The 25,569-nt window shown below is 47.9% G+C and overlaps 1 protein-coding gene across 6 annotated transcripts in view; it reads right to left on the bottom strand.

Annotated features, from left to right (window-relative positions):
• Nucleotides 1–9,977: 9,977 nt before the first annotated feature.
• The window catches only part of stxbp4 (syntaxin binding protein 4), a 150,260-nt gene continuing 134,668 nt past the window's right edge, over nt 9,978–25,569 (bottom strand). For 4 of the 6 annotated variants that reach the window (XM_073026474.1, XM_073026475.1, XM_073026473.1 and 1 more), the window contains 2 exons: nt 15,623–15,725; nt 9,978–13,149 (listed from right to left, as the gene is read on the bottom strand). In XM_073026474.1, coding sequence (XP_072882575.1) covers nt 12,997–13,149; nt 15,623–15,725 — 256 coding nt within the window. In that variant the 3' untranslated portion in view covers nt 9,978–12,996. The remainder of the gene's footprint in view (nt 13,150–15,622; nt 15,726–25,569) is intronic. The other 2 variants (XM_073026476.1, XM_073026477.1) reach the window with 2 other exon arrangements.

Here is a 25,569-nt window from a genome sequence, read left to right on the forward strand (position 1 = left end):
CGGGGGGAAGGCATTGACATGGATAGAAAACTGGTTGGCAGATAGAAAGCAAAGGGTAGTGGTGAATGGGTGTTTCTCGGAATGGCAGGTGGTAACTAGTGGGGTGCCACAGGGCTCGGTATTGGGACCACAGCTGTTTACCATTTACGTTAACGATTTGGATGAAGACATAGAAAATATCAGCAAATTTGCTGATGATACAAAGCTGGGTGGCAGTGTGACATGTGATGAGGATGTTAGGAGAATTCAGGGTGACTTGGATAGGCTGGGTGAGTGGGCAGATACTTGGCAGATGGCGTTTAATGTGAATAAGTGTGAGGTTATCCACTTTGGGAGTAAGAACAGGAAGGCAGATTATTATCTGAACGGTATTGAGTTGGGTAAGGGAGTAATACAAAGAGATCTTGGAGTCCTTGGTCATCAGTCACTGAAGGTGAATGAGCAAGTGCAGCAGGCAGTGAAGAAGGCTAATGGAATGTTGGCCTTTATTACAAAGGGAATTGAGTACAAGAGCAAGGAAATCCTCTTGCATTTGTACAGAGCCCTGGTGAGACCACACCTGGAGTATTGTGTACAGTTTTGGTCTAAAGGGTTAAGGAAGGACATCCTGGCTGTAGAGGAAGTGCAGCGTAGATTCACGAGGTTAATTCCTGGGACGTCTGGACTGTCTTACGCAGAGAGGTTAGAGAGACTGGGCTTGTACACGCTGGAATTAAGGAGATTGAGAGGGGATCTGATTGCAACATATAAGATTATTAAGGGATTGGACAAGATAGAGGCAGGAAATATGTTCCAGATGCTGGGAGAGTCCAGTACCAGAGGGCATGGTTTGAGAATAAGGGGTAGGTCATTTAGGACAGAGTTAAGGAAAAACTTCTTCTCCCAGAGGGTTGTGGGGGTCTGGAATGCACTGCCTCGGAAGGTAGTGGAGGCCAATTCTCTGGATGCTTTCAAGAAGGAGCTAGATAGGTATCTTATGGATAGGGGAATCAAGGGATATGGGGACAAGGCAGGAACTGGGTATTGATAGGAATTGATCAGCCATGATCTCAAAATGGCGGTGCAGGCTCGAAGGGCCGAATGGTCTACTTCTGCACCTATTGTCTATTGTTTCTGTAGCAGTTGACTGTTTTTAATGAGGCCGAGTTGCTAACTCAATGCTCAGCCCAGTACAGATGGAAAGCGTGCGAGAAGCAAACTCGGGAACAACATCTGGATTAATTCTTGCTGCAGAGACGGATTTAAGATGAAATGGATTTAAAATTTACTCACAGCTTTCCCTTAATCTCCCCCACTTTAGCAACAGAAATTTCAACATTGCAACTGATATTCTCATATTTATTTGTATTTGTAGTTTGTCTTCTTTTGCATATTTTTGTTTGTTGTGTGTAGTTTGTATTCAATTCTATTGTTCATCTACAGTGATGCCAGCAAGAAAGCAAATCTCAAGTCGTATCTGGTGAAACATGTACTTTGATAATAAATTTACTTTGAACATTTACAAAGCACTTTTAACGGACCCTGCGCAAAACATTTGATACCACTGTGACCTAGGACACAGGACAACACAGCAGGGATACTGGCTGAACCAGTCCATTCTGGGAAAGACTGTACCTCTGTGGGACAACCATATGGCCCGTCCTAACTATAGGACAGTTACGAGTCTGCCCCACGTCCCATTCCAGCACACAGATGGACCTGCAGCGAGCTGTTGTTCCAATTGCGATCAGTTAATTCAGCCCAGGCCTGAGATTGCCCACTCGAGTTCGTGGGGTCGTCTGGTTACAGTGCAGCCTACAGTGTTTCAGCTGCCAACAAGTTTTAATCAAAACTCTGAGACATTAAATGAGGAACTGCTAAACTTCATAAACACAAGAGATTCTGCAGATGCTGGGAATCCAGAGTAACAATCAAAATGCTGGAGGATCTCAGCAGGTCAGTCAGCATCTGAAATAAGGAGTTGCCAGGACTTGAGGACCTGAGTTAAAGAGAGGTTAAATAGAGAAGAAGAAAGCCCTTAACTCCGAGTGGAGTCATCGGGACACTGTCGTGACAGCGTTTTTTTTTAGCAGGCTCTCTTATTTTTACAAGGCTGAGTTCTCGCTCGACACTCGACCCAGCTCAAATGGAAAGCGTGCAAGGGATCCGGCTGGATTTGAACTCCAGAGCTTTCACTCCGAAGTCCGGCGCTGATGCCACTACACCACCAGCCAGCTGATAGAGGTTAAATCGGTTCGGACTTTATTCCCTGGAGCATAGGAGAATGAAGGGAGACTTGAACAAAATTATGAAGAGTATAGATAGAGTAAATGCAAGCAGGCTTTTTCCATTGGGATTGGGTGGGTCTACAACCAGAGGTCATGAGTTAAGGGTGAAAGGTGAAAAGTTTAAGGGGAACGTGAGGGGAAACTTCTTCACTCAGAGGGTGGTGAGAGTGTGGAATGAACTGTCAGTGCAAGTGGTGCATGTGAGCTCGATTTCGATAAGGCGTTGCTCCTACAACATGAGTGTGGCCCAATTGTGACAGTAGAGGAGACCATGGACTTGCGTATCGGAGTGGGAATGGGAAACAGAATTGAAATGGGTGGTCACTGAGAGATCCCATTTTTTCTGGGAGATGGAGTGTAGGTGCTCAGCAAAGTGCTCTCCCAATCTACACTGGTCTCACCAATATACCGGGAGCAGTAGATGATCTCAGCAGTCTCAGAGGTGAAACGTTGCCCCACCTGGAAGGACTGTTTGGGGTCCTGAATGGTAGGAGTCAGAATGGAAATTTAAATGGTTCTTCTGTGCTGTACTTTTCTAAGATTCTATGACAAAATTGAGTTTGTCATTTGCAGAAGTACATGTAAGCATGGGCATCTTCAAAGAGTAATGCCTCAAAAAGGTAGCATCCATTATTAACCCCCACACACCATCACCCAGGACATGCCCTGTATTCATTGCTACCATCAAGAAAGAGGTACAGGAGCCTGAAGACACACAGTCCGTGATTCAGGAACAGCTTCTTCCCCTCTGCATCCGATTCCTAAATGGACATTGAACCCGTGAACACTACCTGACTACTTCTCTTCTTGCTCTACTTATTTAACTATTGAATAAATATACTTCCTGCAATTCACGTTTTTTCCTCCATTATTATATACTGCTTCGTACTGCTGGTGCAAAGACAAAATTTCATGAATTGTGTGTGTGGGTGTGTGTCTAGTACTGTTCTGCTGAACATTGTGGACATGCTATGTCGGTGCTGGAATGTGTGTGGTGATGCTTGAAGGCTGCCCCTCAGCTCGTCGTTGGGTGTGTTGGTTGTTAACAGAAACAACACATTTCACTATATGAGAGAAATAATTATCAACCTGAATCTCAATCAGCTGCGGAGCCGATCTCAGGGTGTTTCTGGTCTAACCTGGCGTACCTGATTTCCTCCATGCCCTGGGCTCTGCAGCCTGTTAATTGAGGAGGGAGAAACGTGATGCCACCTTTAGTGGACACAACCTACAGACTCACTGTCAACAACTCTACCACTCATGTTCTCAGTGGTAGTTATTTACTTTTCAAAATAATTATTTGCACGACCTATCCTTCTGTGCAGACGGGATGTTGTTTTTGCCGGTCTTCCATTAGGCATCTTTCTTCATGAATTCCTTTGTGTTTCTTTATACGAGGCCTCTCCTTGGTCAGGGTCGACCGCGGATGATGTGTCTTGGTCTGCGTGGTAGGCAAGCCATTGCAGTGTGATATGGAGAGACTCTCCACACGTTTGATGAACTCAACAGAACAGCAGATACAGTTTGGCACTGGCAGTGTCACAGGAGTTGCCAGACAGCGTTGGACTCAATGTAGTTCAATGAACTCAATGACCAGCTCAGGATTTTCCCCTTGGGGTTTACCCCTAATTTAGGGCCTTCCCCATGAGTGAGGGCTTGAGATGAGTTTTCCTCCTCGGCGAGTTGCCAACCACGGCTGACGAGCCCCATCTGCCCGAACCGACTGGTTTTAAGGTGCCAGTAACCCTCCTTTGCCACTTCTGTCAGTAGAAACAGTTTCACCGGGCTTAGCTAAGCCTCACCTGAAGGCAGGGAGCTGGGCTTGGTTGTCAGAGGCTATTAGAGACACACACTATTGGGAGCATTTAACAGGTCGTGGGAGCTTTTCCCCATTGACACCCCCCCCCCCCAGCTATAAGAACCTTGAGGAACCGGTGTGCTGGCGCAAGAAGTGGCGGAGGCATCGGCGGCCACGGAAGGCAGGCGGGCACCACCAACCGAGGTGAGTCCTTTCTCCTTGCGTGTTTTCTTTCTTATTTTTTGAAACCATAAGAAAGAGGTAGGATCTAGCGGAGCAGCCGTCGTCAGAGTGGGGGCTAGAGTCGGAGTGGGAACTTAGAGGCTGAGGCCAAAGAGACAGGCAAGAAGGACAGGTTTTTCCTTTCGTTATTGCTGGTGTGCTCGTGCTGGTTGTACAGTGCAGGCAGGATGGCAGATGTGGCAGTGGAATGCTCCTCCTGTTGGATGTGGGAATTCATGGAACCTGATGTGGGAAGTGCAGCCAACTCCAGCTCATGCAAGACCGCATTAAGGAGCTGGAACGAGTTGGATGAACTGAGGATCATCTGGGAGGCAGAGCGATTGATAGATAAGACTTTTGAGCTGGTGGTTACACCCAGGGTTCAGAATTCAGGGAGTAGATTGGTTAACACCGAGAGAGATAAAGGGAGAAGGAAGTCAGTGCTGTAGCCCCTGTGGCCATTCCCCTCAGCAACAGATATACCCCTTAGGATACTACTGGGGGGGGGGGGCAGCAGCAGCCAGACCAATAGCACTGAGGTCAGCTCTGAGCCTCAGAGGGTAGGGTGAAGTCAGGGGGAGCAATAGTCATAGGGGACTTGGGAGATTCTGCAGCAGCAAAAGGGACGCCAGGATAGTGTGTTGCCTCCCGTGTGCTCGGGTCCAGGACGTCTCTGAGCAGTTACAGAATATTCTTGAAGGGGCGGGTGAGCAGCCAGACGTCATGGTACATTTTGGTACCAATGACAAAGGCAGGAGAGGGGTAGAGGTCCTGCGCAGTAAATTGAGGAAGTTAGGAAGGAGGCAGAAGAGCAGAACCTCCAAGATGGTAATCTCCGGATTACTCCCGGTGCCACGAGCTAGTGAAAGTCAGAACAGGAAGATAGTGCAGAGGAATGAGTGGCTGAGGAGACGGTGCAGGGGGCAGGGTTTCAAGTTCTTGGATCATTTGAACCTTTTCTGGGGAATTGGTGACCTGTACAAATGGGACAGGTTGCACCTGAACTGGAGGGGCACCAATATCCTGGGAGGGATGTTTGCTATTGTTATTGGGGAGGGTTTAAACTAGATTTGCAGGGGGGTGGGAACCAAAGTGAAGAGGCCGAGGATGGGGCGGTTGGCGCACAAGGAGAGACAGCTTGAAGGGAGTTTGTGAGGAAGGATAGGCAGATGGTTTGAGATGGGTCTATTTTAATGCAAGGAGTATCATAAGCAAGGTGGATGAACTTAGAGCGTGGATCAATACGTGGAACTATGAATTAGTGGCCATTACAGAGACTTGGATGTCTCAGGGGCAGAAATGGCTGCTGTGTGCCAGGCTTTAGATATTTTAAAAAGGACAGGAAAGGAGGCAAAAGAGATGGGGTTGCTAATTAGGGATAGTGTCACGGCTGCAGAAAAGGAGGAAGTCATGGGGGGATTGTCTACTGAGTTAGTGTAGATGGAAGTCAGAAACAGGAGGGGGGCAATAACTCAACTGGGTGTTTTTATAGACCCCCAATAGTAACAGAGACATCGAGGAGCAGATAGCAATGTAGATTCTGGAATGGTGCAATAATCACAGGGTTGTTGTGATGGGTGATTTTAACTTTCCTAATAGTGACTGGCATCTCCTTAGTGCAAAGGATTTGGATGGGGTGGAGTTTGTTAGGTGTGTTCAGGAAGGTCTCCTGATGCAATTTGTAGATAAATCAACTAGAGTCGAGGCGGTACTTGATCTGGTATTGGGAAAGGAACCTGGTCAGGTGTCAGATCTCTCAGGGGAGAGCATTTTGGAGGTAGTCATCACAATTCTATCTCCTTTAACACAGCGCTGGAGAAGGATAGGAACAGACAGTTTGGGAAAACATTTAATTGGGGTTGGGGGAAATGTGATGCTATAAGGTGGGAACTGGGAAGCATAAATTGGGGGCAGATATTCACAGGGAAATGCACAGCAGAAATGTGGCAAATGTGCAGGGAACATTTGCGTGTTCCATTGAGGCAGGGAAAGGACGGTAGGGCAAAAGAACCATGGTGTACAAAGGATGTAGAAAATCTAGCTAAGAAGAAAAGCTTACAAAAAGTTCAAGAAACTAGTTACTGTTAAGAGCTCTAGAAAATTACAAGGTTGCCAGGAAGGAGCATAATGAAATTAGGAAAACAAGAAAGGGAGTAGAGATCACCCAGGAAATTATCGACCAGTGAGTTTTACTTCAGTGGTGGGCAAGTTGTTGGAGAAGATCCTGAGAGGTAGGATTTTTGAGCATTTGGAGAGACATAATCTGATTAGGGATAGTCAGCAAGGATTTGTCAAGGGCAGGTCGCACCTTATGAGCCTGATTGAATTCTTTGAGGATGCAACAAAGCACATCGATGAAGGTAGAGCAGTAGATGTAGTGTATGTGGATTTCAGCAAGGCATTTGATAAGGTTCCCCATGCAAGGCTCGTGAGAAAGTAAGGAGGCATGGGATCCAAGGAGACCTTGCTTTTTGGATCCAGAATTGGCTTGCCCACAGAAAGTAAAGGGCAGTTGTAGATGGTTCATATTCTGCATGGAGGTTGGTGACCAGTGGTGTTCTGCAGGGATCTGATCTGGGACCCCTCCTCTGTGTGATTTTCATAAGTGACCTGGATGAAAAAGTAGAAGGGTGGGTTACTAAGTTTGCTGATGACACAAAAATTGGGGATGTTGTGGATAGTCTGGAGGATTGTCAGAGGTTACAGCACAACATCTATAGGACGCAGAACTGGGCTGAGATGTGGCAGATGAAGTTTGACCCAGATAAGTGTGCAGTGGTTCATTTTGGTAGGTCAAATTTGAAGATGGAATATAATGTTAATGGTAAGACTCTTGGCAGTGTGGAGGATCAGAAAGATCTTCGGATTCATGCCCAGAGGACACTCAAAGCTGCTGGGCAGGTTGACACTGTGGTTAACAAGGCATATGGTGTCTTGGCCTTCATCAATCGTGGGATTGCCTTCAAGAGCTGTGAGGGAATATTACAGCTACATAAGACCTTAGTTAGACATCACTTGGAGTAGTGTGTTCAGTTCTAGTCACCTCATTACAGGAAGGATGTAGACACCATGGGGAGAGTGCACAGGAGATTTACAAGGCTGTTGCCTGGATTGGGGAGCATGCCTTATGATAATAGATTGAGTGTACTTGGCCTTTTCTCCTTGGAACAACAGAGGATGAGAGGTGACCTGATAGAAGTGTATAAGATGATGAGAGCCATCGATCGTGTGGATAGCCAGAGGCTTTTTCCCAGGGCTGAAATGGCTAACATGGCGGGGGGGGGGGCATAGTTTTAAGGCACTTGGAAGTAGGTACAGAGGGGATGTCAGGGGTAAGTTTTTCATACAGAGAGTGGTGAGTGCGTAGAATGGGCTGCCAGCAAAGGTGGTGGAGGTGGATACAATGGAGTCTTTTAAGAGATTCTGAGATAGGTATATGGAACTTAGAAAAAATAAATGTTCATGTGGTAGGGTAATTCTAGGCAGCTTCTAGAGTAGGTTACATGATCAGCACAACATTGTGGGCCGAAGGGCCTGTAATGTGATGTAGATTTTTATGTTCTCTGTAAAAAACAATGAAGTTGGAGGGAGGGAGAATAAGGATAAGTTGGCAGGTGATAGGGGGCTGAGTCGGAAGCTGGGAGTTGAAAAGTGGAAAAGTAAAGAGCTGAAGAAGGAGTAATCTGATAGGAGAGGAGAGTGGACCATGGGAGAAAGGGAAGGAGGAGGGAACAAGGGACATGGTAGGCAGGTGAGGAGAAGAAAAAGGGTGAGAGAGGAACCAAAATGGAGGATGGATAAGGAGAGAAGGGGCAGGCAGAAGAAATTACAGGAAATTAAAAGTATCGATGTTCATGCCATCAGGCTGCAGGCTTCCAATAGGGAATATGCGGTGTTGCTCCTCTGTTTCAAGTTTGGCCTCATTGTGGCAGTAGAGATGACCATGGATTGACAAGACGTTGCAAACGATGTTTCAATGTACATAATCTGAATCTTGAAGTTGAGCACAACTCCGGGGTCAGAGGCCTAGCACTGTAAGGGGAATATCTTGGGACCCTGCTCTGATCTGTGGGAGGCATGTCCAGCTCCTCAGAGGGGCAGGTTGGCAGTGTGGACCTGTGTTTCTGTATCCTGACCTGTACTCTGCTGCGAAAGGGAGTGTCCGACCTCGCTCTGACTCGGTGAGTGCTCTGTGCGTGCGGCTGCACATTGCGGTCAAACAGCGAGGCAACAGTCACGGGCACGCGGCTTGCTGCTTTCATCTGGGCAGATATCTCTGCAAAGGTGATGAACTTGGAGCTTCTCCCAATCCACACACAATGACAGGAAGCCAACCTCAGTTTCCTGTGAGAGGGGCTGAGGAAAACAAACACTGCCGTGGTATTTCTGACTCTGAAAATGACTCACCCATCTGCTCTCCGCACCAGGATCAAACACCAATTACAATAACCAACTGCATTTCTGTAGCGGCCAAGAAATGAGGATATATTTAAAGCGGAGTTTGATAGGTCCTTCATTAGTCAGGGCATCAAATGTTACAGGAAGAAGGTAGAGAATGGGGGGGGGGGGGTGGGGGAGAGGGCTAATAAATCAGCCATAATGGAATGGATGACATGGATAGCTTTGCAAAGTCAAATCCCACCACTGCCTGTAAGGAGGTTATACGTTCTTCCCGTGGCTGCACGGGTTTCCTCTGGGTGCTCTGTTTCCTCTCCCACTCCAAAGATACATGGGTCAGGACTTTACTACGGGCTGCAGGTCGGGATGTTGCCGTGGGTTAGTAAGTTACTACGGGTCAGTATGTTACTATGAGTTGCACGTTAGTAAGTTTGTAACTTGCTATGGGTTAGTAAGTTAGTACGTTACTCTGAGTTGCAGGTCAGGACGTTGCCATGGGTTAGTAAGTTACTACGGGTCAGTATGTTACTATGAGTTGCAGGTTAGTAAGTTTGTAACTTGTTCTGGGTTAGTAAGTTAGCACGTTACTCTGAGTTGCAGGTCAGTACGTTGCTGTGGGTTAGTAAGTTACTACGGGTCAGTATGTTACTATGAGTTGCAGGTTAGTAAGTTTGTAACTTGTTCTGGGTTAGTAAGTTAGCACGTTACTCTGAGTTGCAGGTCAGTACGTTGCTGTGGGTTAGTAAGTTACTACGGGTCAGTATGTTACTATGAGTTGCAGGTTAGTAAGTTTGTAACTTGTTATGGGTTAGTAAGTTAGCACGTTACTCTGAGTTGCAGGTTGATAAATTGCTATGCTGGTGTAGTGACACTTGTGGGCTGCCCCCAGCTCATCCTTGGACTGTGTTGGCCATTGAAGCAAACAATACATTTCACTGTATGTTTCAATGCACATGTGACAAATAAAGCTAACCTTTTTATCTTTTTTAATCTTTCAGACTCCATGGGCCGAATGGCTCTACCCTTTGGTGACCTCAGGATGAAGTGTTGGACTGTGAGGTCACTCCGTGAATTAGCACAGAAAGCAGGAACTCTGTACATCGGACCCTGCCCTTGACTGAAGAGTGTCCTGGGACCTTTCATATCCATCGGAGTGTGCAGACAGGATCTCACTCACATCTGATCCAAGAGATAACGGCTTCAGCAACAGTCCCCCTATGCAAGAGCCAGGATATGGGCAACAGGTTTCAGAGGATGTAACACACAGTGAAAAAACCTCCACTCTCCACAAAAACAATTATTGCTTTTATTTGTGAAGTAGAGTAGGTTAGAAAACAGGGAGAGGCTGTTGGTGTGAAGAAAAGGAATAATTTTCTCCCATTTTCAGAAATAACACTATCAGGTTTGGAATAGCACAGCCTAGACACAGAGTGAAGCTCCCTCCACACCATCCCATCGTGCACTCCCATGGCCAGACACAGATTCTTTCCTTGTCTGCAATGGTGGACAGTCAGGGTGCTAGGCACAGACAACTGAGACTCACTGATCCAAATTCTATCGTGTTCAGAGCAGACTGAACATAGACTGAACACATTCACCGGGCGTAGACTGAACACATTGACCGGGTATAGACTGAATAAATTGACCGGGCGTAGATGGAACACATTCAGCGGGCGTAGACTGAACACAGTGACCGGGCGTAGACTGAACACATTCACCGGGCGTAGACTGAACACAGTGACCGGGCGTAGATTGAACACATTCACCCGGCGTAGACTGAACACAGTGACCGGGCGTAGACTGAACACATTCACCGGGCGTAGACTGAACATATTGACCGGGTATACCTTGACTGGGCATAGACTGAACACATTGACCGGGTGTACCTTGACTGGGCATAAACTGAACATACTGACTGGGCATAGACTGAACACATAGACCGGGCATAGACTGAACACATTGACCGGGTATACCTTGACTGGGCATAGACTGAACACATTGACCGGGTATACCTTGACTGGGCATAGACTGAACACATTGACCGGGTATACCTTGACTGGGCATAGACTGAACATACTGACCAGGCATAGACTGAACACATTGACCGGGTATACCTTGACTGGGCATAGACTGAACATACTGACCAGGCATAGACTGAACACATTGACCGGGTATACCTTGACTGGGCATAGACTGAACATACTGACTGGGTATACCTTGACTGGGCATAGACTGAACATACTGACCAGGCATAGACTGAACACATTGACCGGGTATACCTTGACTGGGCATAGACTGAACACATTGACCGGGTATACCTTGACTGGGCATAGACTGAACATACTGACCAGGCATAGACTGAACACATTGACCGGGTATACCTTGACTGGGCATAGACTGAACACATTGACCGGGTATACCTTGACTGGGCATAGACTGAACATACTGACCGGGCATAGACTGAACACATTGACCGGGTATACCTTGACTGGGCATAGACTGAACATACTGACCAGGCATAGACTGAACACATTGACCGGGTATACCTTGACTGGGCATAGACTGAACATACTGACCAGGCATAGACTGAACACATTGACCGGGTATACCTTGACTGGGCATAGACTGAACACATTGACCGGGTATACCTTGACTGGGCATAGACTGAACATACTGACTGGGTATACCTTGACTGGGCATAGACTGAACATACTGACCAGGCATAGACTGAACACATTGACCGGGTATACCTTGACTGGGCATAGACTGAACACATTGACCGGGTATACCTTGACTGGGCATAGACTGAACATACTGACTGGGTATACCTTGACTGGGCATAGACTGAACATACTGACCAGGCATAGACTGAACACATTGACCGGGTATACCTTGACTGGGCATAGACTGAACACATTGACCGGGTATACCTTGACTGGGCATAGACTGAACACATTGACCGGGTATACCTTGACTGGGCATAGACTGAACATACTGACTGGGTATACCTTGACTGGGCATAGACTGAACATACTGACCAGGCATAGACTGAACACATTGACGGGTATACCTTGACTGGGCATAGACTGAACATACTGACCAGGCATAGACTGAACACATTGACCGGGTATACCTTGACTGGGCATAGACTGAACACATTGACCGGGTATACCTTGACTGGGCATAGACTGAACACATTGACCGGGTATACCTTGACTGGGCATAGACTGAACACATTGACCGGGTATACCTTGACTGGGCATAGACTGAACATACTGACCAGGCATAGACTGAACACATTGACCGGGTATACCTTGACTGGGCATAGACTGAACACATTGACCGGGTATACCTTGACTGGGCATAGACTGAACACATTGACCGGGTATACCTTGACTGGGCATAGACTGAACATACTGACCAGGCATAGACTGAACACATTGACCGGGTATACCTTGACTGGGCATAGACTGAACACATTGACCGGGTATACCTTGACTGGGCATAGACTGAACACATTGACCGGGTATACCTTGACTGGGCATAGACTGAACACATTGACCGGGTATACCTTGACTGGGCATAGACTGAACACATTGACCGGGTATAGACTGAACATACTGACCGGGCATAGACTGAACATATTGACCAGGTATACCTTGACTGGGCATAGACTGAACATACTGACCGGGCATAGACTGAACATATTGACCGGGTATACCTTGACTGGGCATAGACTGAACACATTGACAGGGTATACCCTGACTGGGCATAGACTGAACATATTGACCAGGTATACCTTGACTGGGCATAGACTGAACATACTGACCGGGCATAGACTGAACATACTGACCGGGCATAGACTGAACATACTGACCAGGTATACCTTGACTGGGCATAGACTGAACATACTGACCGGGTATACCTTGACTGGGCATAGACTGAACACATTGACCGGGTATAGACTGAACATACTGACCGGGCATAGACTGAACATATTGACCAGGTATACCTTGACTGGGCATAGACTGAACATACTGACCGGGCATAGACTGAACATATTGACCGGGTATACCTTGACTGGGCATAGACTGAACACATTGACTGGGCATAGACTGAACATACTGACTGGGCATAGACTGAACACATTGACCGGGCATAGACTGAACACATTGACCGGGCATAGACTGAACATATTGACCGGGTGTAGACTGAACATATTGACCGAGTATTCAGTGGTATCTCAAGATCTTTCGGTGAATCTCACTGCTTGTGGGATCTGTGCAAGATGCTTTCGATGAAACGAGTTTTCTAATGCTCTCGCCATGGCCGCTGCTGGACATTCTGTGCTTCTGTCAGCTCCGGAACTCGGGGAGGACCCTTGGAACAGCATCGATGCTCCTCTCTGCACAGGGCAGGGCACTGCCCACGGGGTGGGTCCAGGACGTGGTCTGGGTCACGTGGCTGAAAGATCAAGGACAAGCTTCAGAAATTCAAAGCATATTTTCCTGTCACACTGAGTGAGATAGAGAGGGACAGACACCGTCACACTGAGCCCGGGTACAGAGGGGACAGACACCGTCACACTGAGCCCGGGTACAGAGGGGACAGGTACCGTCACACTGAGTGGGATAGAGAGGGACAGACACTGTCACACTGAGCCCGGGTACAGAGGGGACAGACACCGTCACACTGAGTGGGATAGAGAGGGACAGACACCGTCACACTGAGCCCGGGTACAGAGGGGACAGACACCGTCAAACTGAGTGGGATAGAGAGGGACAGACACTGTCACACTGAGCCCGGGTACAGAGGGGACAGACACTGTCACACTGAGCCCGGGTACAGAGGGGACAGACACCGTCACACTAAGCCCGGGTACAGAGGGGACAGGCACCGTCACACTGAGTGGGATAGAGAGGGAACAGACACCGTCACACTGAGCCCGGGTACAGAGGGGACAGACACCGTCACACTGAGCCCGGGTACAGAGGGGACAGACACTGTCACACTGAGTGAGATAGAGAGGGACAGACACTGCCAAACTGAGTGGGATAGAGAGGGACAGACACCGTCACACTGAGCCCGGGTACAGAGGGGACAGACACCGTCACACTGAGCCCGGGTACAGAGGGGACAGGCACCGTCACACTGAGTGGTATAGAGAGGGACAGACACTGTCACACTGAGCCCGGGTACAGAGGGGACAGACACCGTCACACTGAGTGGGATAGAGAGGGACAGACACCGTCACACTAAGCCCGGGTACAGAGGGAACAGACACCGTCACACTGAGTGGGATAGAGAGGGACAGACACTGTCACACTGAGCCCGGGTACAGAGGGGACAGACACTGTCACACTGAGCCCGGGTACAGAGGGGACAGACACCGTCACACTGAGCCCGGGTACAGAGGGGACAGACACTGTCACACTGAGTGAGATAGAGAGGGACAGACACTGCCAAACTGAGTGGGATAGAGAGGGACAGACACCGTCACACTGAGCCCGGGTACAGAGGGGACAGACACCGTCACACTGAGCCCGGGTACAGAGGGGACAGGCACCGTCACACTGAGTGGGATAGAGAGGGACAGACACTGTCACACTGAGCCCGGGTACAGAGGGGACAGACACCGTCACACTGAGTGGGACAGAGAGGGACAGACACTGTCACACTGAGCCCGGGTACAGAGGGGACAGACACTGTCACACTGAGTGAGATAGAGAGGGACAAACACCGTCACACTGAGCCCGGGTACAGAGGGGACAGACACCGTCACACTGACTGAGATAGAGAGGGACAGACACCGTCACACTGAGCCCGGGTACAGATGGGACAGACACCGTCACACTGAGTGGGATAGAGAGGGACAGACACCGTCACACTGAGCCCGGGTACAGAGGGGACAGACACCGTCACACTGAGTGGGATAGAGAGGGACAGACACCGTCACACTGAGCCCGGGTACAGAGGGGACAGACACCGTCACACTGAGTGGGATAGAGAGGGACAGACACCGTCACACTGAGCCCGGGTACAGAGGGGACAGACACCGTCACACTGAGTGGGATAGAGAGGGACAGACACCGTCACACTGAGCCCGGGTACAGAGGGGACAGACACCGTCACACTAAGCCCGGGTACAGATGGGACAGACACCGTCACACTGAGTGGGATAGAGAGGGACAGACACCGTCACACTGAGCCCGGGTACAGAGGGGACAGACACCGTCACACTGAGTGGGATAGAGAGGGACAGACACCGTCACACTGAGCCCGGGTACAGAGGGGACAGACACCATTACACTGAGCCCGGGTACAGAGGGGACAGACACCGTCACACTGAGTGGGATAGAGAGAGATCTATGGCTTTGGGAAAAGGCGATTTCAATGCAAGCAGGAGGTTTGGAAAACACGGTGCACGAGTAGTTTGTGAATTACAAGGAGGGATAGAGAGAGGAAGGGGATAGGGGGAGTTGGAAGGGACAGGGGAGGTTGGAGGGAGTGAGGGAGGAGAGTGTGGGGAGAAGGGGGCAGGTGGGTGAGGGGAAGCATAGAGGTGGGGAGGAGGAGATTTGTGGGAGGGAGGGGGAGTGAGAGAGGGGAAGAGGGAGAAGGGAAGTGAGTGAGGGGGTAGAGGAGGGAGAGAGTGGGAAGAGGGGTAGGGAGAGAGAGGGGGGAGAAAGGGGAGAGGGAGAGTGGTGGAGAGCAAGGGGGGTGAGAGAGAGGAGACTGGAAGAGGCAGTCGGAATATTAGTAGGTTATTGTTCACGTGGGTCAGTGTGGGCTCGTTGGGTCAGAAGAACTGTAGCCATGCTGCATCTCTGAATAAAACATTGAAAAACAGAACAGCTGCAGCAAGAAAGATTCGCTTTTCTTGTCAAATGTACATAGAAACATGAAGTGAAATACGTTGCTTGTATCAGTGACCTACACAGTCTGAGGAAGTGCTGGGGGCTGCCCACAAGAGATGCCACGCTTCTGGTGCCAGTATCGCGTGCCCACAACTCACCGACCCTAAACCATACGCCACTGGGCTGTGGGAGGAAACCATGAGGTCACAGAGAGAACGTGCAAACTCCTTACAGGCAGCGGCAAGAACTGAACCCACACTACTGGTATTGTAATAGTGGTGAGCTACCTTCCTGTACTCACCCTTACAAGGGTAATTGGGGGTAAATGTCACCCTCACCTTTACAGGGGTAATTGGGAGAAGTTTTCCCAATACCTTTACAGGGGTAATTGGGGGTAAATGTCACACTCACTTTTACAGGGTAATTGTGGGTAAATTTCACGCTTACCTTTATGGGGGTAAGTGTCACTGACACCTTTACAGTGGTAATTGGGGAGGTGTCACTGGCACTTTTACGGGGTAATACGGGTGTAACTGGTGATAACTGTTACCCCTGTCAGTATTCCCCGAATCCTGAAAGAGGAACGAACATGTTCAGCGATAAATCGGAGCCTCGGAATGTGCAGCTGACTGTCATGTAATCGTCTTGGTTGGTTACAGTTTATCATAAGAGGAAATTTCTGAGTAATAACAACTGAAAATAAGTTCCAACACACAGACTATGTCCTTAAACTTCAAACCAGTAGCCATGCACAGAATCCATCTTCATGTGCCTCACCCGTTCCTTCAAGGAAAGAGATGCTTATTCTCACTTTCTACCTCATTGGCATCTCGTACTTCACTCTTCTGGTAGTTTGATGTTCATGTTCCGTGAGGTTGTTACAGCCAGGGGTAATCAAGGGGGTGAGCTCCCACCATCAATTAGATGCTCCCAATGACATGTGTCTCTCAACCAAGTCCAGCTCCTGGCCTTCACGTGTAGCTTAGCTGCTAAGCTGGGCAGAACCACTCCTGCCGATAGGAGAAGGGGCAGAGCCAGGTTACTGGTACCTTCGGGCAGCTGTGGTTGGCAGCTCATATAGGAGAAGGAAAACTGATCTCTCACCTCCACCGCCTTGCAGCTATACCCACTCTTGAGAATGGCTTTGGGAGTAAACCCCGAGGAAGAATCTGGAGCTGGAGTCCCTAAGGCAGTCCTACGTCGAGTTCAACGCTGACTGGCAACTCCTGCGACGCTGCTGGTACCAAACTGTATCGGTCTCTGCCGTTCCTTTGAGTTAATTTGCTGCATGGAGAGGGGGAGCCTGCTACATGGGCAACAGCTTGCTCTCGGTATTTTACTGCCCTGGCTTGTGTGTCGCAGACAGCCAGCACGCAACATCCATGGTCAACCCCGACCAATACAGTGCCTCACAATTTATTCACCATCGCTATTGTTTTACCTCATTCTAGCCCAATGCACTATGTAATGATTTGAAAGAGACAAAGAACACTACATCACAGGCCCTTCAGCCCATCTAGTCTGTGCCTAATTATTATTCTGCCTAGACCCATTGACCTGCACCCGGATCATAGCCCTCCATTCATGTACCTATCCAAACTTCTCTTCAACATTGAAATTGCACCACTTCCACTGGCAGCTTGTTCACACACACACCACCCTCTGAGTCAACAAGTTGCCCTTAAACATTTCACCCTTAACCCATGACCTTTAGTTCCAGTCTTACCCAAACTCAGTGGGAAAAGCCTGCCTGTATTTACCCTATCTATATCTCATAATTTTACACACCTCTATCAAATCTCCCCTCATTCTCCTTGCTCCAGGGAATAAAATCTGAACCTATTCAACCTTTCCCTAGAACTCAGTTCCTGGCAACATCCTGTACTATTTCAGTCTTATTGATATCTTTCCTGTAGATAGGTGACCAAATTAGGCCTCACCAACAGCTTGTAACAACTTCAACATAACACCCCAACTTCTGTACTCAATACTTTGATTTATGAAGGCCAAGGTGCCAAAAGCTTTCTTTATGACCCTTTCTCAGGCTGTGCTTGTTTCTCACTGCTGCCATCACGTAGAAGGTACGGGGGCCTCAGGACTCACACCACCAGGTTCAAGACAGTTATTGCCCCTCAACCATCAAGCTCTTGATCAAAAAGGAATAACTACCTTCATCTGTTGAGATGAGTGATCGCACTCTTCACCTTGTTATTTCATGCTCCCGTTAATTTTTACTATTTATTTATATTTGCATTTGCACAATTTCTTGTCTTCTATGCTTTATATAATTTTTCATTGATCCTGTTAACAGTCATGGTTCTGTAGATTTGCTGAGTATGCCCGTAGGAAAAAGAATCTCAGGGTTGTATGTGGTGACATCTATGTACTCTGATAATAATTTTTACTTGGATTTTAACTTTACCTGTAACATCACTTCTCTGTGTTCCCGGATCCCTTTGTTCTACCGCACTCCTCAGCGCCCTCCCTACCGGTCACTGTGTGAGCCCTACCCTGGCTGTCCTCTCAAAGTACAACACCTCGCATTTGTCTGCAGTACATTCCATCCATGATTTTTCAGCCCATTTGCCAGCTAGTCCAAATCCCGCCGTAAGATTTGATAACCTGTGCTCCATTCACGCTAAATCTGCCCTTTTAAAGATCAAAAGTAGCTGAGCTACGTCAGAAGAAAGTGGATCAAACAGCTCACACTGTTGCCATCCCTGACCGAGGACTGGGAGAACTTCAGAATTCAGCAAAGACAGAGTAAGACTAACACGACGAAGTAGAACGCAAGTATCCTTACAACAAAAACTGATTTATGAGGAAAGATGAAGCGCAGGCCCCTTACAGACTGAGGCAGTAGTTACTCCATGGAATCCAGGATCAAGGATGAACTTCATTCGCCATATACATCATGTGGATGAGGAATTTGCTGAGGTGTATTGCTCAGGGTGTGACCCGCAACAAAAAACAACAATTACGAAGAATTATACAAAATAAGCTAATAGTATGGATATAGAATAAAATGTGCATAAACACTTAACACCAGAATGTATCTTACTGTGTAAAAGTCTTAGGCACAGAAATAGCGATGGACTGACGCGTTGGTTCATGGACTCTTGTGCCAAGATGAGGTCACCCTCAGGGTAGAAAGGCAACACCTTATATTCTGTCTGGGTGCCCTCCAGCCTGATGGCCTGAATATAGATTTCTCCTTCCAGTGAACAGACTCCCCTCCCATTTCCCACTCTGACTTTTCACTTCTCACTTGTCTACTACCTCCCCCGGATCCCCTCCTCCCTCCCTTTCTCCTAATGGCCACTCTCGTCTCCTATCAGATTCCTTCTTCTCCAGCACTTGATCTCCCGCCTGGCTTCACCAATCACCTTCCAGCTAGCCTCTTTCCCCTCTCCCCACCTTTTTATTCAGGCGTCTCTCCCCGCCCCCCCCCCCCCACATCCTTCTCAGTCCAGAAGAGGGGGCTCTGTCTGAAATGTCGATTGTTTGCTCTTTTCCACAGATGTTGCCTGAACTGCTGAGTTCCTTGAACATTTTGTGTGTGTTGCTATATATAGTTGTATAACTTAGCACCTAACTCCCTGAATTAACTATGTAGAGCTTTGACCCCCTTCCTACCTACATCACTGGTACTGACACAAACTACTCTCGAGATGTCCTGGTCCCTGGCACCTGGGAAGCAATATACCATCTGGGAATCTTGTTCCTGTGCACAGAACCTCCTGTCTGTTCAACTAACCATTGAAGAGAGCTAGCACAGACTCAAGGGGCAGAATGGTTCCACCTGGTGCTATAACTGTATTTGTGCCCCTGCAAACCAGCTTCTCCCACGACGTTGCACAAAAATCACACGGGTGAGCCAGGGGAGCTCAAACCCAGTGTGAGATACAAGATTCAAGTTTATTTGTCTGATGAACATTGGAACGTACAGTGAAATACAGAACTGTGCAAAAACCTCAGGCACATATATATCGCGAGGGAGCCCAAGACTTTTGCACAGTACTGCAGTGATTTTATGTATCGCACTGTACTGCTGCCACAATAAAAAAACAAATTTCATGTCATATGTGAGTGATGATAAACCTGATTCTGATCTGGGTCTCTGTGGACTGAGAGTGGGAAGGGGGCAGGGAGAGGGAAATCATGGTGGGGAAAAGGGGGAGGGAGCTGGAAGCACCAGAGAGACATCCTGTAACGATCAATGAACCAAATGACCTTGCCCGCTGTCTCAGGTTTGGGTATGTCTGGACCTGTGCCACCCTGCTCCCCTGGCACTCCTTCTCTGCCACCTGACCCACACCCCTCCCTCGGCACTCCACCCTCACCATTCCCAACATCCTTTGCTCCCGCCGGATTTACAAACCTGCTCTCCACTCCACGTTGACAAACACAGTACTGTGTAAAAGTCTCAGGCACCCTAGCTATATATAAGTGCTTAAGAGTCAGACACAGTCCTGCAGGTACCTACGATGTAAACAGCATTGTAAAAAGTGGTTTAAAATGTTTACGGTACAGTGCAGTGATGTGGGCAGTAGGCAGAGAGCGGGTTTTTGGGGGGCTAACTAGAATGGTGGATTAGATTTATCTGAAATGTTTCAGAAATAAAAGATGTGAGAGATATATGAAAACGAGACACACTAAACTTCTTGGAGACAACAGGTCTCAGGTGAATGAGGAAGAGAGAGAACAGGGCCGCATGGTAGTGGAGTGGTCAGTGCAATGTTTTAGCGTGCCAGTGATCACGGATCAGGAGTCAATTCCTGCTGCTGTCTTTAAGAAGTTTGTACCTTCTCCCTGCAACTGCTTGGGTTACTTCCGGGTGCTCCAGTTTCCTCCCACAGTCCAAAGACGTAGGGGTTAGGGTTAGTGACTTGCGGGCGTGCTACACTGGCCCCAGAGCATGGCAAACCTTGTGGGCTGCTCCTGGCACGTCCTTGGATTGCATTGTCAATGCAAACGACTCATCAACATTGTTGATGCTGGACCACAGGGCACAGCCTCAGGATAGAAGACAGAACAGAGATGAGGAGGAATTTCTTCAGCCAGAGTGTGGTGAATCTGTGGAATTCATTGCCACAGGTGGCTGTGGAGGTCAGGTCATTTGGTGCATTTAAAGCGGAGATTCATAGGTTACTGATTAGTTAGGGCATCAAAGGTTAAGGGGAGAAGGCTGGAGAGTGGGGTTGAGAGGGATAATAAAACAGCCATGATGGAATGGCAGGGCAGACTTGATGGGCTGAATGGCCTAATTCTGCTCCTTTGTCTTACGGCAGCATTTCAATGTACGTGTGACAAATAAATTTCTAATAATTTTCTTTAAATGGTACTGCATCCACAATGCATCTGATTGCTGTAACAGCTTGAATTCGGGGCTGGAGCCCAGCTGTGAGAAGCCATTAGTTTCCTTAGCTGCATTAGTTACTTGCAAGGCTGGAGGACTGCCCTTGAACCTGGTTTTCAGTAACTTTCAGCAGCTGCTGACACCTCTGCCTCGCCACACCAGATTAGCAACTGACGTAGCGCCCAGCGTCTCTCTGAGGCCTGCGTCCAAACAGCAACTTGAGAGGCTGCTGACGCCTGTCGTGAAACTGGGCAGAGGCGAGGAGGGTCCTTCTTGACCCCTGCTGGTCATCAGGTGAAACGTCTGCTAAGTACGTACAAACCAGATGTCTCCTCCTGAGATCTGACTGCAACTCCTTTGATGAGGGCTGGGGTGGGTGTAGGAGTCGAAACGGAGGACCACAGTAAAAAGCTAAGGTCATTGGTAACTACTCTTTCAGTGTGCGCTGCAATACCACTCACTTATTGTAAGTTTAATTGAGGTTTAGCCAAATATATGTATTCAAATTCTGCACAAAACACAATAAATGATTCCTTTTATCACCCAGACGGTGAGCGTCCTGAGGGAGAGATGACAGTAAGTTTCAAAATATTTGACAAAAGATGGGGAGACAAGGAGAATGCTTCCACACACTTGGTTTTTGTGATCTATGTGGATTCAACAGGGAATTTCAAAGGAGAGTTGAAGTTTGAGTTGTTAATGGAGGAAGTACTTCTGCAGGGTGATGGGGAAAGAGCAGAGAGTGAGATTGACTCCATTGATGCACAGTGGAGAGCATCCTAACTGGTTCTATCATGGTACGGAAACACCAGTGCCTAGGAATGGAAAAATCTACAATGATCCAGTCCATCACAGGAAAAGCCCTCCCCACCACTGAGCACATCTACAAGGAGCACTGTAACAAGAAAGCAGCATCCACCCCCACCATCCTGGTCATGTTCTCTTCTCATGACTACCATCAGGCAGGAGACACAAGGGCCTCAGCACCCACACCCCCAGGTTCAGGGACAGTTATTACCCTGCAACCATCAGCCCCTTGAAGTAGCATGGAGAACTTCACTCACCTCAGCACTGAACTGATTCTACGACCTAGACTCCCTCTACAACTTATGTTCTCAGTATTGCTTATTTCTTATTTTTTAATTTGTATAATTTCTCTTCCTTTGCACATGGAATAAACAAAGACTGATAAACAAGCAAAATTCAAAATAAATGTATTATCAAAGTTTCTTGCAGGCATTTACAGTAAATGCAAAGAAAATTACGTATGTATAAATGAAAATGCTATGTTGGGAGGCAGGGTAGAGATATGTCTCTACTAGAGGGGGAGTAAGGTGCTCCTTCCCTCTGATAGCTTGCAGGTCACCCCTGGACAAGGTGTAGTACCTGCTTAGCCCCCCAGTCAGGGTCATGGGAAGCCAAGGGGGCAGCCGGTGCACATCACAAGCACTGATTATGCGACCACTGATGCCAGGTATTGATAATGACTGGGGTCACCTGTCTTGTAAAGACATTGGCTAGAAGAAGGCAATAGCAAGCCACTTCCGTAGAAAAATTTGCCAAGAACAATCATGGTTATGGAAAGACCATGATCATTCACATCATATGACATTGTATAACAAATGAATGATAGCTTTTTGTAGTTGTATTTCTTCATTTTCCTTTAAATGTCTACAAGAAAATGAATCTCAAGGCAGAATATGGTGGTAGCATGTATGTACTTTGTTAATAAATTGACTTTGACTTTCAGTGCTTTCAACAGCCAGTATCGGTAACAATAGGCCAAATGGCTTTCTGTCTTCTTTCATTCCATTTATCATTGTGTTCCCCTGAAGGTCACACTTCCAGCAGCAATCTGCACTTTCCCCGACTTCAATTTCCTGAGCAAAGAGCTTGACTTTGCAGCTCTTTGTGCTGTGTTCAATCCCTCTGTCTCTATTAGGTGAACCGGGAAGAGGGGGTGGCTACTGACTCTTTAGTTCCCCCTCCAATTTTCACCTATCAGCAACCACCTTGTACTTCTTCCCCCCCCCCACCTACCCTCATCCTCCCTCTCTCTCCCCCTCCTTTCACTTTTTAACTGTGTAGTTAGAATGGAGACACCGTTTCCTGATTATTTGTGTCATTCTTTCTCTTTGAATATCACCATGCTCCCTCTAGCTAACTCTTCATACAAATACGTTTAGAAAGTCACAGTCGGGGCCTGCTCAGTTGTTTCCCTCTGCAGCATCCCACGGGTTTGAAATGTCGAGATGTGTTGACTGGACTAGCTTCTGTATGGGAAATGTCTTTAATGCCTTTCTCTCCACCTGAAGGTCAGATGGTGGTGTTGTTGGTTTGCCAAAGACCGAACAATGCTCGGTTCCTTTGAGAGCTGAGACTGCATTTGCAGCAAGTGTCCAGACACCATTCAGTCATGAGGGCCCAGACTGAAGTTGAAAGTTAGTCAAGGTCAAAGTAAATTAATCATCCAAGTATGTATACGGTACACTCAGTGACCACTTTATTAGGTACACCTGCACATTAATGCAAATATCTAATCAGCCAATCATGTGGCAGCAACTCAATGCATAAAAGCGTGCAGACACGGTCAAGAGGTTCAGTTGCTGTTCAGGTCAAACATCAGAATGAGGAAGAAATGTGATCTAACTCTCTTTGATGGTCGAATGATTGTTGGTGCCAGACAGGGTGGTCAGAGTATCTCAGAAACCGCTGATCTCCTGGGAATGGTACAAAAAACATCCAGTGTGTGGCAGTTCGGTGGGCAAAAACACCCTGTTATTGAGAGAGGTCTGAGGAGAATGGCCAGACTGACAGGAAGGCGACAGCAACTCAAATAACCAGGCGTTACAACAGTAGTGTTCAGAAGAGAACCTCTGAACGCATTAACACATCCAACCTCGAAGTGATGGGCTGCAGCAGAAGATCACAGCAAGTTCTACTCCTGTACCTAATAAAATGGCTAATGTGCACGTCACCATACGCTACCTTGAGATTCGTTTTCTTGCAGGTATTTACAAAAGAATAAAGAAATATGATAGAATTTATGAAAATCTTTACATAAACTAAGACTGACAACCAACCAATAGGCAAAGGAGACAAATTGCACAGTAAATAAATAATATATAAATAACACAAAGAACATGAATTGAGAGTCTGTAGATTGTAGAATCAATTCAGTGTTGAAGTGTGTTAAGTTAACCGCACTGATTCAGGAGCCTCAGGTTGAACAGTAATAACTGTTGTGCCTCCAGTGCCTCCTGGCTGAGAGTCTGGGTGGTGGGGAAGACTGATCATGGAGCCTACCATCGTTAGGACAGATGAGTAGATGGGCCAACACTTAAGCTGGGAGCAAGGACAGAGACTCAGCAGTGATAGACAATGCTGCGAATCTCTGTAAGCCCGCAGGGAAAGTTGGACTTTATTCTCTGGAATGTAGGAGACTGAGAGGAGATTTGATAGAGGTGTACAAAATTATGAGGGGTATAGAGAGAGTAAATGAAAACAGACTTTTTCTACTGAGATTGAGTGAGACTAGAACAAGAGATCGTAGCTTAAGGATGAAAGATGAAATATTTAAAACACAGCAGCATTTACACTTTCTGAGGAGACTGAGACATGCAAGGCTCCCCACCCCAATTCTAACAAGTTTCTACAGGACTACCATTGAGAGTGTCCTGTTTGACTCCATCACTGTGTGGTGTGGAGTCCCCTCAGGCAGATGGGGCTCGTCAGCCTTGGACGGCAGCCCGCTTGAGAGAAGGAAAACTCTGATTTTAAACCCTCACTGCCTTGCAGCCATCTACCCATGGGAAAGGCTTCGGGAGTAAACCCCAAGGAAGAAATCCGGAGCCGGGGTCCCCAAGGCAGCTTGATGTTGTTTCACTCTGGCAACTTCTGCGACGGTACAGGTGCCGAACTGTACTGGCCCTTGCCCTTCTCTTGGACGACATCAGTGACGTGGAGAGGGGGAACCTGCTACACGGACAACAGCCAGTTCTTCAAATCTTCCTGGAGAGGACACAGTCCACTAGAGGCGCAAACCCCTGATCCCCTGGGATTGATGGCCACCTACAGTATGGAGGCCACAAAGCATCAGATTGCGAGACCCTGCAGAGGGTATAAAAACCGCTGAGAGGGTCACCAGGGTCTCTCTCCCCCTATTTGTCACATTTACCGGGAAGGACCTAAAGCACTGTTGAGGATCCCCACCACCCATCCCACAATCTCTTTGACTCACTACCGTAGGGAAGGAGGTACAGGAGCATCAGGACTGGGACTGCCAGACTGGGTAACAGCTTCTTCCCTCAGGCTGTGAGACTAATGAATTGAGCCTCAATGACCTGGAGAGTTATGGAGGGGCCACATCCTCTCTGCAACGAGAGTTATGCTGGCTGGAGTCTGGGTTTGGCTCTTGGTGAACCACTCTTAGTCTGGCCTCTACCCTTTAACCTGTTTGGCATGGGTGTCCCTACCAAGACCCAAAGCCTGAAACCCTGACTCCAGCCAGCATCGCCCTTCGGCCATTGAGGCGCGTAAATTTCCAAACCGTGACAAGGTTGTACTCCTTTTGTTGATGCCAAGTACGGATTCTGCCTTGTCCCATTGACCTGCACCTGGCCCATAGCCCTCCACACCCTTCTAAGCCATGTATCTACCCAAACTTCT

Source organism: Hemitrygon akajei, chromosome 22, assembly GCF_048418815.1.
Source record: "Hemitrygon akajei chromosome 22, sHemAka1.3, whole genome shotgun sequence".
Classification (NCBI taxonomy): domain Eukaryota; kingdom Metazoa; phylum Chordata; class Chondrichthyes; order Myliobatiformes; family Dasyatidae; genus Hemitrygon; species Hemitrygon akajei.